The following is an 18,754-nucleotide window of genomic DNA, read 5'->3' on the forward strand; positions in this document are numbered from 1 at the left end:
GACAAGTACTTTGAATGTGGCTCCATCTGAGAAAAATTCAATCTGTAGGAAAAAGAATAAAAAAAGCACTATTCTGTCCTGACATATGGTACCCGCTGCCTCTGCTTGTCGGCTTTAAAACTCAGCAGGAAGCAAATTACTAGTTGTTGAGTGTGCACTATAAGTCTTTAACATTTTAACAGAGATTTTTCATCTGTTTATAATGCCATTCCCAACCCAATCTTAAAATATGTTTTTTGTCTTCTTGCAGAAAAATAAGTCTGAATTACTCCTCCATACATGTGCTTGTTTTTTGCTGCATTACGGTACTATATGCCATGAATTATTCAGATTTTCAGTTGTATGACAGGCCATCATATAACATACTGTATCTTTGTAATAGAAAAAAATACAACAAATAAATAAGGCACCCCTAAAAGTTCAGTCCCATTTGTTCAACAGATAAAGCCTGTTTTTCTTCTGCATGCCATCCTGAATTGAAGAGGATCAAATCAGTGTTCAACCAGCACTGAAACATACTGGCAATATTTCAACAGAAAGACAACTGTATCATTCTACTAATCATTCATTTGCTTTTTTTTCTTTTGGCAATGAAGGAAAGGAAAACTGACGCACTGATATTGTAAACGCTCCCAACACCATGAAAATTACAAAATTCAAAGCAGCAAACAAAGAGGGGAAAAAAAGCCACAATATGGTGCTTATTTTTGTATTACTGCCAATATTTCTTTAAAGTGGATTCATATTCTTTTTAACTTAGTTTCACAAATTAATTTTGTTAAATCAAAATGAAATTTTCCATTTTCACAATCAAAGCCTAAACAGTTTAAAGAAAAAGCAAATATCTGAGCTGGAAACATTTCCATGTAACACACTCAATTCAAATTTAATTGGAATGTAATGAGTTATTTACAATTGATGAGCTTTTTATTCACACCATATTAGCCCTGAAAAATTACAAAGGAAAATTAACATAAAAATCTGATACTATCCATAATAAGAATAACATCTTAAACATAATTATTTATTAGCTGTCATTATGTGTTTCATTCAAAATTAGATTAGCATGCATACATCTATATATATAATTCACTAAGGCAAGACAACCATGGAAAGCACGCCGGAAGGGGCGTGGATTCACTAAGCCGCCGACAAGTGAGACACCAATGGCGCACGCAGGAAGGAGCCATGCCCACCAACTCCAAGCCCATTGGATACGACGACGACTCTCAGGGCCACGCCCACCAACTCGGACGTGACGACACAGAAAAAATGGCGTCATTTATATTCGTCTGTCATAGAGGTCACATGCAGTGCAGGTCAGGTTAATGTCATGTGCATGTCATGCACCTCCGAGCTACGTCGACTGTTCATAGAGGCACGTTTCTCACGGAGGTGAATCGCCATATGCAGCGTGTGAAATGGTTTGCGAGGGATATCCCATGGGATCCTTAAAAAAATCCTTTACAACTGAGGTTAAAACACAATGAAGTAAGCAGTCTTTAAAAACCGAGTCTTCGTTACAACGCATGACCGCGTGCACCATAGCAAACTGTTTTACACGCTACATACAGCAATTCTCATCCGCGACAAACATGAGTCTTCTTAGATGCTCCTGCACTTTGTTCACACCAGCTACTACCGTGGTCGAGTGTCTTGGTGGCTTATATATACAAAGGCAGCCAAAACCGCACAGAGCAATGAAAACTCTAGAGTTCCATCTTTTCATTCACTTTCTGTTGTATCCTCAAACCCTCCCTTTTTAGACAACTGTATCTTTCCAGAAGTGTTCAACCATCAATAAATAATTATGCGGCGTTTGTTATGCCGCGGGTTCACTATTGTGTTGTATTTTGCTCTCTCCAGAGTTCCATCTTTTCATTCGCTTATTGTTGTATTCTCACACCAACCTGTTTTAGACAACCGTGTCTTTCCAGAAGTGTTTAGATAATTATGCATTATATTGAGCGTGTGTCTACCCGGCGTGGGTAAGCCATTGAACCCCATTCGGGCTGCAAACCGTGGAATTCCCACTAAGTGCGACTCATACGCTTCCACTGCTTACGTCCCAACCCTTTGTACACACCCCCCTCCCACCTTGCTACTACCGTGGCCGGGTGTCTTAGTGGATTATATATAGAAAAGCGGCTAGATCCGCACAGAGCAATGAAAAGTCTACGTCAGTCACACGTACATCTGGATTGCATAAAGACGACGACTCAAGTGACGAGTTGGAGGTGAGCACATGAGCGGGCAGTGCATACTGAACGAGAAATCAGCAGACTAGCATGACGGATGGAGCTGAATGGACGTCCTTCTCTCCTCCCGTTCCAACCTCCACGCCGTGCACCCCCATCCCTCCGTCTGGCAGGAGGAGGCGCGAGGACGGTCCGCCAGTTTTTAGTCACAGACGATTGTGTGTTGGTTTGTTCCGTGCATTGTTACAATGTTGCTTTTCTTGCTGATTTATTACATTACCGATTTTTCAAATGTTACTTTTCTCCCTGTGCTTAAAAATCATTAAAAAAACGGCCTGATTATGCGGCGTATGGTACGCCGCGGTTTGGCTAGTTTTTCTATAATTTAGCAATATGGGACCTGACTTACTACTCTTGGTGGACTCGATTAGAATGCCAGCTCAGACACTCTCTGCTTGTCTTCCCCATGTCTGTTTTTTCCTTTCTAAAGTCACATTATATGAGTTTTCCAATGATTTTCAGTTGTAGCCTTCATGTCATAATCACAGCAAGTTGTAAATAGTTTCAGCATGTCCTTTATCATCAGCTGTGTAGTGTGGCACCTTATGTAACTTACTACATCAAAATCAGAGCTGGTTTGTTTTCATCACAGTAAGTTATTATTCATAGCGTTGGGCTCTTGTGACTATGTGAGTTACCAGGCAATGACTGCTCAGCTGGAAGTATGAGTGTAAGTCAATAATTATCCAAACTTTTGTGATATATTTTTTGGGTTGGCTGTACAGTGTTCCCCACGCTCATGTGAAAACATGCTATGTATGTAGACACAGTGGTAAAACTTTGACCTTGATCATTCAGTTTATGTTGTTGTTTAATAGGAGTAAACATGGTTGCTCCACTCTACATTTGCACCAAAGAAGAGCAGTGACTGATCAAACTCGAAACTTTACTAGTGTGATCACAGACAGACCATGTTTCCACACGTGAATGGGGAAAGCTGTACAGAAAACCCCCAAAAAAATTTTGCAAAAGTGAGGATAACGTATTGACTTACCTTTGTATAATGCATATAATACCTACAAACAGTGAGGATCATTGGTAGCTGCAAGGAAAGAAGAAAATTGAGAGTGATGAGCTAAACAAATGGGAGATAGTGGTTCATCAGATGTAGAGCTAACACAAATGTCTGTAGGCTGCTTTGTTCATTTCATACCACAACAGAGTGGTAAAAGAACATGAAAGGCAGAGATTGCAGCTTAGTACTATCTACTCCAAGTTTGATTGGCAGTCAAAATGAGATAATATAAAGGCACTTCTGAGGTGTAATGTAAGATTTGGAGCCATGATAAAAAGTTGTGAGGGTATTGTGCAATCAGTTATTGCCGGCATTTCTTGTCCTGTTAGTTAAAATCCTCACAATTGTTTTGAGCCCAATGGCGGGATGCGATGCGAGCCTTAGAGATGTCCATACACAATAACACAACATGTCTCAGTGGAATTAATTGATCTAAATTGGCCAGGCATGATTGCATAAGGGTGTATGAATGACTGTGCTATGTAATAAACTAGTACCCTGTTCATGGTTGTTTCCTGCACAGGATAAGCTCCCACTCTCTACAACCCTGGAGTAAGCTAAGTGGGTTCAGCTAATAGAAGGGTACAATGTTCCAGAATCAAGTGAGACAATCATTAAAAATGCTATCATAAGATCAATCAAAATAATCTCTTGAGAAACATGTTACCAACATTTTTGGCCAGAACTCAGGGGAAAGAGTGTGCTGAAATCCTATTGATACGATGCACCATTATGAGTAGAGTTCTTTCTGTTTTATTTAAAATATAAATTATGCCTTTGATGAATAGCATTATTGGTATCTAAATCATTTTTATTTGTTTGTTTTATAACATTGACTTTTAATGTTCATTAACTTTTCTGATGTTTAGCTTATAATAAAATAATACATGCTGAAAGCCCAGGGTTTTCTTTTTTCACAGAATGCTTACTGCAGCCCATTGGCACTTCATTTATCTCAGAAAATCAATACCAGAAAATACAATGAAAACAATCAGAGGGTAATTTCTGGAAAAAATAATTCTACTGAAAAAAATGACTTATTGCCCAATTGAATTTTGTATCTAATTTTACATGGAAAGAGATAAACACATGTAAAATATATACCTAGAAGTAAAGCAGAAGTAAAACATAAATTGAAGAAAAATATAATATAAAGTACAACTAATATAATATTTCCCTCCAAAACAAATCCTGTTGAACTTCAGCATGCTCTATTTAAAGAATTAAAATTCCTTCACTGAAAAAGGTTTCCATTAACTCCGTGGAATAATTTCTCAGCTAAAACCTTCCCTTTGTGTCCTTCACCAAGTCCTAACAGAATTTTTTTAAAGAAGTCTAGTATGTGCTAATTGATAGTGTACTTGACATAGTGAACTCATCATAACTCCTCTATTCTTGACAACGTTAGACCTATTTCTAACCTGCCTATTTTAAGTAAAATTCTAGAAAATGCAGTTTTTCAACAATGAAATCATTATTTAAATAAACATTCTTTTCTTGGTAATTTTCAGTGAGATTTTAGAACATTTAAGTAGCAAATGACGTGTGGGTAAGTGTGGACAGAGGCCACATATCTGTTCTTGTTCTACTAGACCTGAGCGCATCGTTTGACACCATAGACCAAAGTATTCTAACAAATCACCTTAATCAAAGGATGCACCTCTCAGCCAGTGTCTTAAACTGGTTACACTCTTATTTAACAGGTAGGAAATTCTTTGTCAGTTGTAGTGATTGTAGTTCAGAGATTCATGATATTGTAATGGTGTACCATAAGGATCTATTCTGGGTCCTCTGTTATTTTCAACCTATATGCTCTCATTAATAATAATAATAAGTTGCATTTATAGAGCGCCTTTCACAAACCCAAGGTCGCTTTATTTATAGAGGAAAAAAAATCACACAGAAGACAAAAGTTCGTCAAAGAGGAAAGTTTTGAGATAAGATTTAAAGGTGGAGAAAGAGGAGCAATCTTGGCAAGACTGAGGAAGAGAGGTCCAGCGTTGAGGGGCCATAACACTGAAGGACCTGCCTCCCAGGGAGGAGAGTCTGGTGTGTGGGACTGTAAGGAGATTACTGCTTGAGGACCTGAAAGAGCGACAAGGAGTGTATCTCAAAACACAAGGTGAACTACCACAGCGATGTAGATAACATGCAGTTTAACTTATTTTTAGCACCTGATGACCATGATGCTCTGGGCTCTCTGACTCATTATCTGTGTTGTATTTCTGAATGGACAAGTAGTAATTTTCTCAAGCTAAATAAGGAAAAAACTTAAATCTTAGTCATTAGTGAAATGGAAAAAATAAGAATATTATAAATACAAATCTAAGCAGAAGCAAAGAATGTAGGTATAATCATGGATTCTGACCTAAACTTTAAATCACATATAAAAAACTCTACTTTTTTATTTAAAAACAATGGAAAAATCTAGACCTGTTATTACACCGCAAGCTGCTGAGAAGTTACACTTTAGTTTTTAGTCCGCTAGATTACTGTAATGTACTTCTGACTGGTCTATCTAAGAAAAACAGCAATTAGTTGCGGTTAGTCCATGATACGGCAGCAAGAATATTAGGTAATGAAAGAAAATCAGAGCGCATTTCTTCTGTGCCCTTTAGAACTGACATTAAAACACTACTACTGGCATATAAAGCCTTAACACTAGAATTACCAGAGCCTATGAAAAAACTCGTAAAACCTTAGATCGCTTCTTAAAACCGTTCTCACCTCTCCGCCAGCGTCTTTTGTTAATCTAAATGTGCTGATAAAAGAAAAGCTGCAAGTAGCCGGCTATTCCATCCCCCCACGACTTAGAACGTGCACAAACTTCTCCCATCTCATGTCTTGATTGATTTTCTGGGAGTGGAGTGGAGTTTTAGAGTAGAAATAATAGATCGTTGTTTGGAACACACACATTTCATGTCTGTTTCGTTTCTACAGTAATCTGTGTAAACACATTGTTAAAACAGAAACATTTTTTTATATTCTAGTAGTAGATGACAAAATGTAGGCATAAACTATATAATGTATGAAGCCTGAAGTCCAAATATCAAAGAAATATTTTCACAGAAGGTACAAATCTGTTTTAACAATGTGACGCTGGCGGAGAGGTGAGAAGGTTTTAAGAACAACAACAACAACAACAACATTTATTTATATAAGAAGCGATTTAAGGTGGGACGGATTTACGAGTTTTTTCGTAGGCTCTGGTAATTCTAGTGTTAAATAATGTTGCTGCTTTGTATATTTTGGAGTGCCTGTCCCCTACACTCCAAGCTGTAACCTTAGATCTTCTAAAACCAGCCTGTGTTTACATCAAAGAGCCAAGCATAAAAAGAATCAAACAAACAATAAAGGAGGTACTTCAGAACATTTATGTTCAGTAGAATGCTCAGTGGGTTCTGGGTGGTCCTTTGGCCTTGGAACCCCTGAAGATTTCTTTTTTTTTTTCCAGCTTAACTGGATTTTTTTTTCTGTCCACCCTGACCACCTGACCTTATCACTGGACTTGCAATTAGAGACTTAAAAAACAATTCTATATTTAAGGACTCTACTTCTCTATTAATTATACTGTATCTATCTCATGTAAGTGTACACTATTTTTTGTATTTTATTTATTCACTTTTTTATCTATATTTAATTAGGTTTTTTTTTGCTTGTTACTCTTTCTTTGACATCTTTAAGCCTTTGATCTATATTCTTTGTACGAAAATGTGCTATAGAAATAAATGTTGTTGTTGTTGTTGCCTGTACAGAAGATTTGGGTACTTGTGTACTAAATGGACAGCACGGAGGGCAGTTCCTACCCATTCTAGTGTTGGACTCTATGGGGGAGGCTTAATTTCTGGAGTTTAAATTATTAGACTGACGTACCCCAACCACAAATACTGACGTTGAAGTTAGTGGAGGTGGAGCATATAGTTGCTTATAGGTCCCTAATGTTAATGTCCCCTTTGGGTGCCTAATGTTAAAAACGAAAATCCAATTTGCGTCAAGATAATAGAAAAGGGTACTAGCAATCTGTGCCGTCTGTTTAGTACACAAGTACCAGGATTTGATACTAAAAGGCAAAACAGTAGGAAAAAGCAGTAAGCATATTACAAAAATGAAATTTGCAGTTACAGGGTATACTAAACCAGACATGACCCACGGCAAAGATGATTTCAGTGGTTGTCTAGGGAACAAAACCACAGCAGAACATTGGGGACAAAGTACACACCAGTGACACAGGCAATTTAGAAAACATCTGCCGGTTTAACAGTGACGTGTGAAACATTAAGAGGCAAGTAAAGCCTCATTCTATAACAGCTCTTAAACTTGAGGTCATTGAGCAATGTGCTGACAGGGATATCTAATGGTATAGCTACAGTATTCTGGTGCTGCCCATAAAATTAAGGATAAAAAGAAAAAATTTGCTAAGGGAAGTGTAAGGGGTATGAGCTATCATATCAGCAACAACAATAAATCAAAAACTGCTAAACTGGAGAAGGAACCTCTGAGAAAGGTAAAAAGATGATGGTCCCGATGATAGTATGATTAAGAGGAAGGGCCAGAAGATTGAAGATGAACAGTGGAAGGCAGTTTCTTCATAGCCCTGAATTTCCAGCATTTATCATAAGTGGCCAAAGGCTAGGTCCTCAGTCCAACCTAGTCACCAAACTACATTTTCTGAATAAAGCAATCGAAAAAATCTCTTTGTACTCTTTGAATGAAGAGTTAAAATTGAGGTTTATAATAAGCAATTCTTCAGCAGTTGTTTTGGTAAAGTGCTCTGTGATCACTTTGAAGATAGAAAAGCACATATTATGAAAATTATTTTGATGAGATTGCAATTTGCAATGGAAAAGAACATGAAATGGTTTGCTTTTCTCTGAAAATAATTTTAAAATTGTGTTTAGCATTTCATAGCGACCAGTGATTATAACTGATCTGTTGTCAGCTTTTCTTGTTATTACATCAGTGACTTCAATAATGACAGAATAATTAAAGACAGAATGCAAATAACAAGATGAGTACAGGCAGTGTTTCTTTAGCTTTGGCTATGAAGAAATATATATCAAAAGTGTACAATGTTACACTTTATTTTAAACACACATTTTCTGTAAAGCAAACAATATTTTTCTAGTGGAGTTGTGCATAAGTGAGCTTTGATATTGACTGGTGTTCCATCTGCACAAGGGTCTAGTTGCATTTACTCCCAATGATCCTAGACGAGCCTGTGGACTAAGCAACTTTCAATTGAATTAAGTAGACCTAAAACGGTTACATTATGCATAGCAATTAAGATGAGAATAAATTATTAAATACTTAAAATGGAAATATAAAAGTAACGCTAAAACAGAAAATAATGAATGGTTGAAAAAGTAAATGTGCATATTTTTTTAAAATAAAATGTGTCTTCTGTTATAAATTATGAATAGTAAATACATTACGTAACATTACATCTCCAATTTAATGTACACTACTACATTTTTGACTGTAAATAGCATTGCATACTTTTTACTAACATGTAACCTCTTATCCAGCAGGAGGATCATAATGTAATAATGCTGCTGGTTAACACAACAATCTCAGAGCACCACAATCATACAGTAATGGATTCACTGTTACATGATTACCATTTAAACTGTCTAAATGTTGCAGACTTTACTCAGTAATTAGCTTATTTCTTTTATTTTAATCCACAAGAACAATCTATTTATTTACCTTCAGCTGCTTGCAAAGTGTTCTGAACAAAGTTTTTAACTTCTTCTGCCCTTTTCTTAGTTCTTGCTGCATCTGCATCTGTTTGCTCCCCATCGGCAGATACTTTTGTCGCCTGGAATACGGTGAAGGATAAAAAAGCTTAAAGTCTCAAGTTTAAAGTCTTTTTGTAGTGAATAGTAATCTAAGCTATAACTTTTTGAAAACCTTGCCTTAAAATAACAAAGAAACAAATATCAGATGAATTTTCCATCAGTGTTCAAAACAACTTTGTTTACTTGAAGGGAGAAGGGAGTTAGATAGTATCCTAGCAGTCACAGGGGCAAGACAGGGGTCAGATTCTGCATACAGATAATTGGTTTTCATGATATTTTTGTGACATTATTACTATTAGTAGTATTGGTATTAGAATTAGTATTAGTATTATTAGATTTCTTATTTGTCCTGCAGTGGGTTGGCGCCCTGCCCGGGATTGGTTCCTGCCTTGTGCCCTGTGTTGGCTGGGATTGGCTCCAACAGACCCCCGTGACCATATGTTTGGATTCAACGGGTTGGAAAATGGATGGATGGATTTCTTATTCTTCTGGTTGATGACAGTAGGAATTCACTAAGTCATAGTTACTTACCTAGACTGCTCTGGGCACATTAGACAGCAATGTACATCACAGCAGTCATCCCCTCTCCCAATTAAAGCAGACATAATAAGGCATCAGCTCTTAATTTGGCCATTACCAGACTATCTTTTGACAATCTGAATTTACGTTCGCTCATGGTTATTGAAATCTTTGAGTATGACTATGTTATGCTTATTTTGGTTTATGTCTGTAGTGGTATTTGTATCCATTTGGAGTCAGTGTAAATATGTGAATGCTTAAAAAGGAGTGTCTTGGGGGCTAGGTTAGTGTAGTTTTAGCTTCTTTTTTAAGATTAGCATTGGCGCCTTCTACTTTGAATTTTCATCATGGCAGAAATAACATTTATTTTTATGTTTTAGTGCTTGCTGATCATGATGGTAGAAAAGAGATCAAAAAAAGAACTTTTCAGATAAATAAACTGATAAATATAATGTGATTCCAATCCATTGGCCAGATGTATTCATGCAAACATACCAGCCATTTATGAATCACTGATCAACAGAAACAACCCTAAAGGAAACTCAATTGAAAACAAGAAACACATGCAGACTAAATACAAAAGACATCCCAACTTAGAATCAAGCAAACAGCCTACTCAGTTTATGGTATACCAATAAAAAAACATTGTATCTCAAATGAAAGATCTGATTTAACATCAAAATGAATTTACCCTTTTACCACCTTGAATGCATTTTATTTCAATCAACCATTTTATTTCTGCTGTCTCTATGATTTCATGACTTTAGGTTTATTGTTTTGTTGTTGTTATAAAGGTTATAATAAGATTTGTATAAAACATTTTCCAAGCATATTAATTTATCAGGCTGTCATCATTTCCACCTAACTTTATGAAACTTAGCTAATTAAACTGTACATTAGTGAATACAGGGGTAAATGTACCCTGCTTCAAACTTGTGACTGAACATGGCTGGTTAATGCGTTGCATCTCATTGCTGCTGAGATATGCTCTTTTTGGTGTGCTAACTCACAAAGATGAGACAGCATAATAAAGCTCTTTCAATGATCAATTGTTCATTTTAGTTTGAAAAGCATTGTTTAAAGATTGAACACATTTGGAAATTGTTTGGACAGATGGATAATGTTAATTGATTAAATTAATCAATTAATCACAAGAATGGCAGTCAGTTATAGTACATTCCTCCATGTTCTGAGAGGGAAAATCTGTCATTGCTATTTGAATTAATTAAACTCAATTTGAAATGTGAGTCGTTAACCTTTGGAATATGTAAGAATAAGAGAAATATGTCTTGAGAGGCTCTCATTCAAACTCAATCACTCTCTGACACCTAAAATAAGCAGTGAAAAGCTTACATGACTTTCATGTAAGAAAATTTTCAGTTTATGTAAGAGAAAAGCCCCGCTCTTAAGCAGAAGCTATAACCCTGTTGTAAACCATGTTACAGTGAAGAGTACTCATTTCAAATGAATGGTTCTGCAAACTGTGCCTGTTGTACAGCCTAATCCTGTATCTTTCACAGAATAATGGCTGCAGTGCTACTATTACTTTTTAATTAAAGAGTAATCACAAAAATATATGCAAACATAATATGGATTACACATTAATCTTACAAAAACAATTAGACAAACTAATACAGTTCAGCAGGTTTTACGGAGAGATTGATGCATACCTTAAAACATATGTTTGTTGAGATTTTCTTTGTGTTAAAACTAATAGCCATTTAATTAAAGAATATTTAGAGGTGTTCCAACTTTTTTTCTTTTGAAAGTTAGGTGGATCTGACAGATTACATTTTACTAAAATATTTCTTGTAAAACTGAAGGGCACTTGGATAAGGTAGTACAGTGCTATGAACAGGATATGCAGATTTTAAAATGTATTATTTCAATAAATGAATAAGTAATATGCATTAAAACCCCTATATTTTGTTGGAATAATATGAAACTTTTCTATGGCGAAGTTACTGTAATAAAGTAACAGCATAGAATTACAAAGCAAGGCTTGCATCTACTAGTCATATAATGAGATTTTTCAAATTCTTTCACACTATCTCTTATCACACATTGCATATTTTGTTGTTGACAGAAGACAAAAATGAAAATGAGAAAAAATAAAGTAGTTAAAAAGAAAAAAATCAGTTTTCTGAATTTAAATGCAGAATGTTGTTTTTCCTTCAGGAAACATAGCTTAAATGAACTATAAAATATCACTTTAAAACACAGTCACCTTAAAGTGATTAGGGCATGCCTTGAAAGGTTGTTATGCAGCAATTGTAGTCCAAAAACGTATGAAACAAATATTTGCATCTTACCCGGCTTAACAGCTCATCCATTTCCGTTATTAATGTTTTTAGGTTACGGTCAGCCAATTGTAAAAGCCTTTCTGGTGCTCTCTGTGGTGACAGCAGGTGCTGGAAGGCAAAATACATGCAGTTAGCACTTATGACAAATTTAAATCTTAAAATGCCCTGGTCTGAATGCAAACTTTCCTATTAAACACTTAATCATATAAATGCATACAGAAACTAATATGAATAATCCAATAGATATTTGTAGAACCATGTTGGGATTAGGAATACAATTCATTTTCCAGGTTTAGGAGGATGGCTCCTGTGATAGGCTGGTGCCCTGCCCAGGGTTTGTTTCCTGCCTTGCACCCTGTGTTGGCTGGGATTGGCTCCAGCAGACCCCCATGACCCTGTAGTTAGGATATAGTGGGTTGGATAATGGATGGATGGAGGAGGAGGGCTAAAAGAATCAATAACAGGTAACTTATATGGCCTTATTGCAACTCAGCCACCACTGTCTATGGGTGCTATGCCTTGTAATTATGTAGGGTATCTCACTAGTGCTAGTAGCAGAGGTCCAGTATAGGACTAGAGGAAAGACACCAAAGAGTGATGGGTAATATATTAAGAGTCCCCCATCCAACAGGTGACAGCTGGGAGAGCCATGATAAGTGCCCCTGGCCCACAATATTACCAACAGGACAAGCTACATTGGACTTGCTTGTCCCTTTAACTGAAAGGCAGGTCCATGGAACAGAGCTACCAGAGGATGTTCTAGGTCATTCTTCACCTTGGAAGATGTTTCTAGCCAGTGCTTAAAAGCCCTTTCTGGCCAGTTTCCTTCATTCAGGAAATAAGGAGGAGCTCTAGTAGAAGGCAAATGAAAGTTAAGGTGAGGTGAGAGCAGGTGGAGACTCTTAGCAAGGCTCCAAAAGATAAGCAGGCGGCCCAGCCAGTAAATCACCAACAGATATGGATGTACACTGTGATAAGAAGGCCCAGAATGATGTTATGGTCTTGTTTGCTTTTTTTGTAATGTTTTGTATCTTTTGCCTTACACATCTTGGATCTTTGAGTTATTATTATTATTATTTGTATTAGTTTAATTAAATAATTCTCTGTTTTTTACTAATTGTGTATAAACTAAATTTGAATTGAAGGATGACTCAAGAGTGTCTCCTAATGAAAATGATTACCGTATATACTGCCTATATATGAAAAATAACAGTATATAGTAATGTATATGTATACAGTAAAAGATATAGTAATATATTTTGACGTGTGGCCAAGGCCATTACATGGCCAGGACACCAACAGAATGGAAGGACTGGTGGAGAGGGCATAGATGAGGCAATACCTCCCCTGGGACGCTAGAGGGCAGCCCTCCTGGGCGGGTGTGGCACCACGGATTCCCTCAGGGTATGCTGGGAGTTGGAGTATGGTACAGCCCTGTTGGGTTCCGTAGGGGCTGCCAGGAGAAGCTGCGGAGCCCTGTAGTGGACCTGCCACACCTGGGAGTGATTCCAGGTAATTTTGATGAGCTACCTGGAACACTCCCAGGACCTAAATTAAAGGAGCCACCTTACTCCATTCGAGGAGCCAGAGTTTGGATGAAGTGGACGTAGCTTGCTGGAAGAGGAGTGGAGGCAGAGAGAAGGAAAAGAGGACTGTGCTGTGCTTTATGTACTGTGCTGTAGGGAGCAGAGAAAAGCGTTCCCCAGCTGTAAGTAAACAACAACCTTTGTCCTGCCTCTGTGTGTCAGGGTTAGGGTGGCTGTCCTCGCTCCGGCAGTCCACAATATACTGCACACATATATATATTGAGTATGTATATAGTAAAATGTAATTACAAAGTTTTGACCTCACTGTTTCAATTTACACTACATACTGTAACAAAGGTACGAGGAAAAGGAAAAAGATGTGAAACGTCTGTTTATTGAATTCTGTTAATTATGGATTAATTCTTGTTAGAATTTTACAAGACAGAATACAGCTTATCTTCTTTATCTTTTATACCAATTTTATGTTGGTTGGAAATCTCACAGGAAACAGTGCAAGCACTGAAAATGTTTTCCCCCACAGTCTGGAGCCACAGTGGACTTTGATAAAATCTCACTTGGCTATGCAAGTTATGTTTTTTCTTTTTTATTATCTTCTCAGCAATTTTTTCCCTTTCCTTATCTCTTATCTTCACAAATAGCACTGGTGTGACAAGTAGAGCCCAGAACATTGTTTCTAAATTAAAGGATTTCAAAGTTTATGTCAGAGTGTGAAAATCATTAGAAATGGCGGTTGTAATTTAGAGACCAACTTTTTTTGAAACAATACTAAGAAGTGAATAACACTTAACATTAAAATAATAGTATACCATATTTGCCGTTTAAAAGTCATTTCAAAACCCTTTCCACAGTGATCAATGATTGAGATTTCAAGCACACAATGAAGCATTCACCGAAAACATGTATAAATGAAAGGGGTGTACTAGTAGATAAAAAGCTGCTAGGTTGCTGGAGGCTGCACATTTACATCTTGCTTAATGATGCAAATGATCAGCAGAAATTATACTTGCTTATTCAATTACACCATTACTTCTTTTAGCACATAATGCTGTAAATTGAATGTTTCCTCAATTGTCTCTTATACGTTTGTGTGCAGTTTAACTTCTCTTCAATTATCTAAACGAAAGTGCATCTACACTTCTATGTACTCAAAACAATAATCACTGACAGATATTATATTTTAGTGATTAATTAACCTACTAAAAGACAGGCATATCTCTTCCTTTCAACCATCAACAGTGGAACATGTCCGTTTGTGCAAGTCCAAAACGAGATTAGATCTGGGTTCAATGGCTGTATTGGCAATTACTGCTCAAAGAGACATATGACCTTATCTAATTTCCAAAACATGCTGCTTTCATGGTATACGTTTTAGAAGGGCCAAAATTTTGCCCGTTCCCTATTTGCCTTATACTCATTAGTCTCTTTTCATTTTCCTTCTAATCCACTTTTCCTCAATTCTCTCCTTTAACCTTAAATCACTGCATGGCATCTCTCATCCTAGATCCACTACTTTAGCCACGGATCTTACTTTCTATTGTTCTGATGTTGTCTCTTTTTCGCACAAATACTATTGAGTCTTCAGTTTGGCTCATTTGCTAAAGCAATCAAGCTTATGTGTGTGGAACTTTTCCAAAGGGAAAGAAATTTGAGCTATTTTGCTCTCCCAGTTTTTTGTTGAATCACTCGTATGTCTTTCTTGTTTAGAAGGTGAATGGTTGAATTCATTTGATCATCTTAACTTTTTCAGTTTCTAAGCAGTAAATCACACTGCATTCTGAAGACACTTGTTTATATTGTAAACATTTACTGACTGAGGATTTATCACCGCTGGACCTCTGTGCTATAGTACATCTCTTGACATCAGAAGTGATCCTCCTGAAGTCATCTTGCATTTCTTTGTGAAGTAACCACATGAAACAGACTTTTTTTTGGTTTTGTAATTAAGATTTCAATGTAATTGTTTTTATCTTAGATTTTGCTTGCTCCTGAAGTTGATCTATTTAACCTGTTTCCTTGTGTGGTTATGTAAAACTGAGTGTGGCAGATCATTTTTGCAAGTACTTCTATTAAAATAATAAGTACTTAAAAATCAGTGTTTTTGATATAGGCCATCTGACTATAATTCCATGTTACACTTTAGTGGTCTCTTATTGTAATACAAAGAAAAAAAAAAGCAAAGAATCCTCAGAAACATAACAATCCATTATTTTGCTGAAACAAGATCTAGTGGTAACCCATTTTCCAAAAGGTTGAAAAAAGTGGCTTTTAAAATAAAGAAGAAAAACACAAGGTGGTGTTTGAAGCTATTCTGTCCTACTGCCTAGTAGACGAAATTTGTGAAGATTGTAAGGACTTGAAGGAGCCTTCAATAAAAGCTTGTCTTATTGTAAAGATGCTTGACCAAGAACTGGAGATCAGATTCAGACCAATAGTAAGTCAGTTAATAAATACATTGTCCCAATACTTTATTCGCAGAGATTTTGGGAAAAAAAAAATGTCAAGGTTTCTCCTTAAACTTAATGCCTTACTTGTCTGTTCTAATTTTTACAAAATTATTTTCACCAGTGGCTTCCAACAGAATCTTTCCTTTATCTGACAACATACAGTCCTAGGTCCAGAATTTTTATACATCTGCATGTTTGGAAACTTGTTAAGGGTAAATTTCGCACAAACATTAGGAAGTTTTTCTTTACACAAAGAACGATAGACACTTGGAATAAGCTACCAAGTAGTGTGGTAGACAGTAAGACTTTATGGATTTTCAAAACTCGATTTAATGTTTTTTGGAAGAAATAAGTGCATAGGACTGGCAAGCTTTGTTGGGCTGAATGGCCTGTTCTTGTCTGGAGTGTTCTAATGTTCTAATGTTTGCATTTGGATATTTGATTATCCATTATTATGTTGTGTCCCTGCTGATAACTTCAAGCTGTATTTCAAATATCACACCCAGAAGCACAATTGAAATGGAAAAAAAATATTTGTGCCAGTAAAAATATTCTGCAATACAGTATCAAAATACATTAATGTTTTACATACAGTATCCATTTAGGCCTTTGAAAGTTAGTTTTTTCCTCGCTCAATCTTGGATCTCATCAAATTATCCCTCCTTAAACTATATCAAACCTTGGAAGTGTACTTCACAGTTGCCCGGACCTCAAACTTCACACATTGACAGCCGTAGAGGCTGCCTTCAATCATGCACTCTATCTAAGCCAACTTATCTGATTTAAATGTGAAAATAATTAGCCATGAAATTCCTTCATTTAGTTTGACTACTACATTTCACTGTTTAATTATCTTCATGTAAGAAATACTGACAGATTACACTGGGCCCAGAATGCTGCCATCTTTCCTAATACTCAGTCATCTTCAAAACTCTGCTGCTAACACTGACAATGTACTGTATATCTCTGAATTCTTCACTACACACTTGAAATCCTAGATTTCAATTTTTTACATTGCCCTGCTATGCAACACTTATTAAATGCTCACTCAACTTCGTGGCAGCTGCTTTGTGGATTTCCACTTCCATAAACTGTATATGAGGGTCCATCAGGTATAACTGCCAATTTGTAACTGAAGCCTCAACTGCTCTCCCTTGTATTGTAAAACTAAGTCCTGCATTTACTACTCTGATGCTGCCCTCGTTTGCTTATACTTCAGTGTAAAACTGCATGGAGTTCATTATATATTTTTCCCTTTCATTACACATGCAAAGGTACTAGCAAATTTAATTCAGACAGCCTAATTATCACTGCAATGTGTATGGTAAATTTTACATTATACATATATATTAAATGTGTTATTTTAGAGTTCTGTTTTATTATTTCTTTGGGTGTAATTAATGTTTACTCAGCACAGCATCTTGTGATGGATAATCCTGTGAAATACTGTAGATAAAATAAATATTGATTTATTTATACAACAGGATAAGGACTGGGCAACACTATCCTCTTGGTGCTCCAGCTGACAATGGGGTTAGTCTTAATGCATTGTGTTCATTGCACTGCCTCCAGGACGTGATCTGCGTCTTGTAAAATTGTTCTTGTATGTTATAATCAGCAATTGCTGAAACAAAGGATTACTGTTTTATGCATAACTGATGCAGATACCCAGTCCTAAATGAAAAGAAAGAAGTCACAATTCAACCATCCATTCATTTTCATTATCCACTTAATTTAATGATCCTTAATAAGTGACATACAGTATTTGTTGGTGTTCTTATTTACTGTTAATTAACTAATATTGACAGAATTCTAATTTCATTAAAGTCACGTTTAAATGCTGAGCATCTGGTGTTAGCATGAAAGTTTAAGATGACCATAGCAGAACATTTGGTCTAATGAACAATGATATTTAATAGTCCACAAATTCCCTGATCACAATTAAAAATAAACAGGATTTATGTTGCTAATGCATCAATGTTATATTTAAAGAGCTGCAGTTAGAAGACAGGGCACTATACCTTTATGACCAATTAAGAAACACAGATTATGAAAATTAATGGATGTACAGTAATGAATGTTAGTTTCTAGAGATCTTGCAAATGAAAATAAAATTGAACAAAAAATAAATAAATAAAGAGAAACTGTGCTCAATGATCACAAAGTAATTCTAAACTAGGTTTCAGGTAGCTACAATACTTGTCACTTGTTATAACAAGTATATCAATGTATTCTTCAAATGCTTTATTTCAATGAACGGAGTTGTTATATGTACATGAAAACAGGCAAATAAATTCTACGTTAATTTTAATATCTGTAAACTCTGCATTTTATTCTAATTTATTATGAATTTCATACAAAGTATAATTAGCATAGTTATATATAGCTTATAGCTATAGCATAGCATATATATATATATATATATATATATATATATATATATATATATATATATATATTCTGAAGTAGTCCATATGCTATTATCTCATTGAAATGGACTGAGGCCTTTTCCAGTGCTGTTCCCCACAGAGAGCCAGGATAAGATATGGCCCCCTTATAGCCACAAACTGGTGGGTTTGAGAATGTTATGTTATTTGATTTCAGTAAGATTTAGATAGATAGATAGATAGATAGATAGATAGATAGATAGATAGATAGATAGATAGATAGATAGATAGATAGATAGATAGATATTAATCCCAAGGGGAAATTCACATACTCCAGTAGCAGCATACTGATAAAAAACAATATTAAATTAAAGAGTGATAAAAATGATTTAAACTCAACTTTATTTTTTAACTTTATTGAAATTCTTGAAAGGAACTGACTGAATATTCATTGCATTGCAACAGAAAACAAAATTCGGTCTA

The 18,754-nt window shown here is 35.9% G+C and overlaps 1 protein-coding gene across 8 annotated transcripts in view; it reads right to left on the reverse strand.

Annotated features, from left to right (window-relative positions):
* lama2 (laminin, alpha 2) overlaps positions 1-18,754 on the reverse strand; it is an 852,572-nt gene that overhangs the window by 173,063 nt on the left and 660,755 nt on the right. For all 8 annotated transcript variants that reach the window (XM_039747473.1, XM_039747472.1, XM_039747479.1 and 5 more), the window contains 2 exons: positions 11,903-12,001; positions 8,980-9,091 (listed from right to left, as the gene is read on the reverse strand). In XM_039747473.1, coding sequence (XP_039603407.1) covers positions 8,980-9,091; positions 11,903-12,001 — 211 coding nt within the window. The remainder of the gene's footprint in view (positions 1-8,979; positions 9,092-11,902; positions 12,002-18,754) is intronic.

Source organism: Polypterus senegalus, chromosome 3 (assembly GCF_016835505.1).
Source record: "Polypterus senegalus isolate Bchr_013 chromosome 3, ASM1683550v1, whole genome shotgun sequence".
In the NCBI taxonomy this organism is placed as follows: domain Eukaryota; kingdom Metazoa; phylum Chordata; class Cladistia; order Polypteriformes; family Polypteridae; genus Polypterus; species Polypterus senegalus.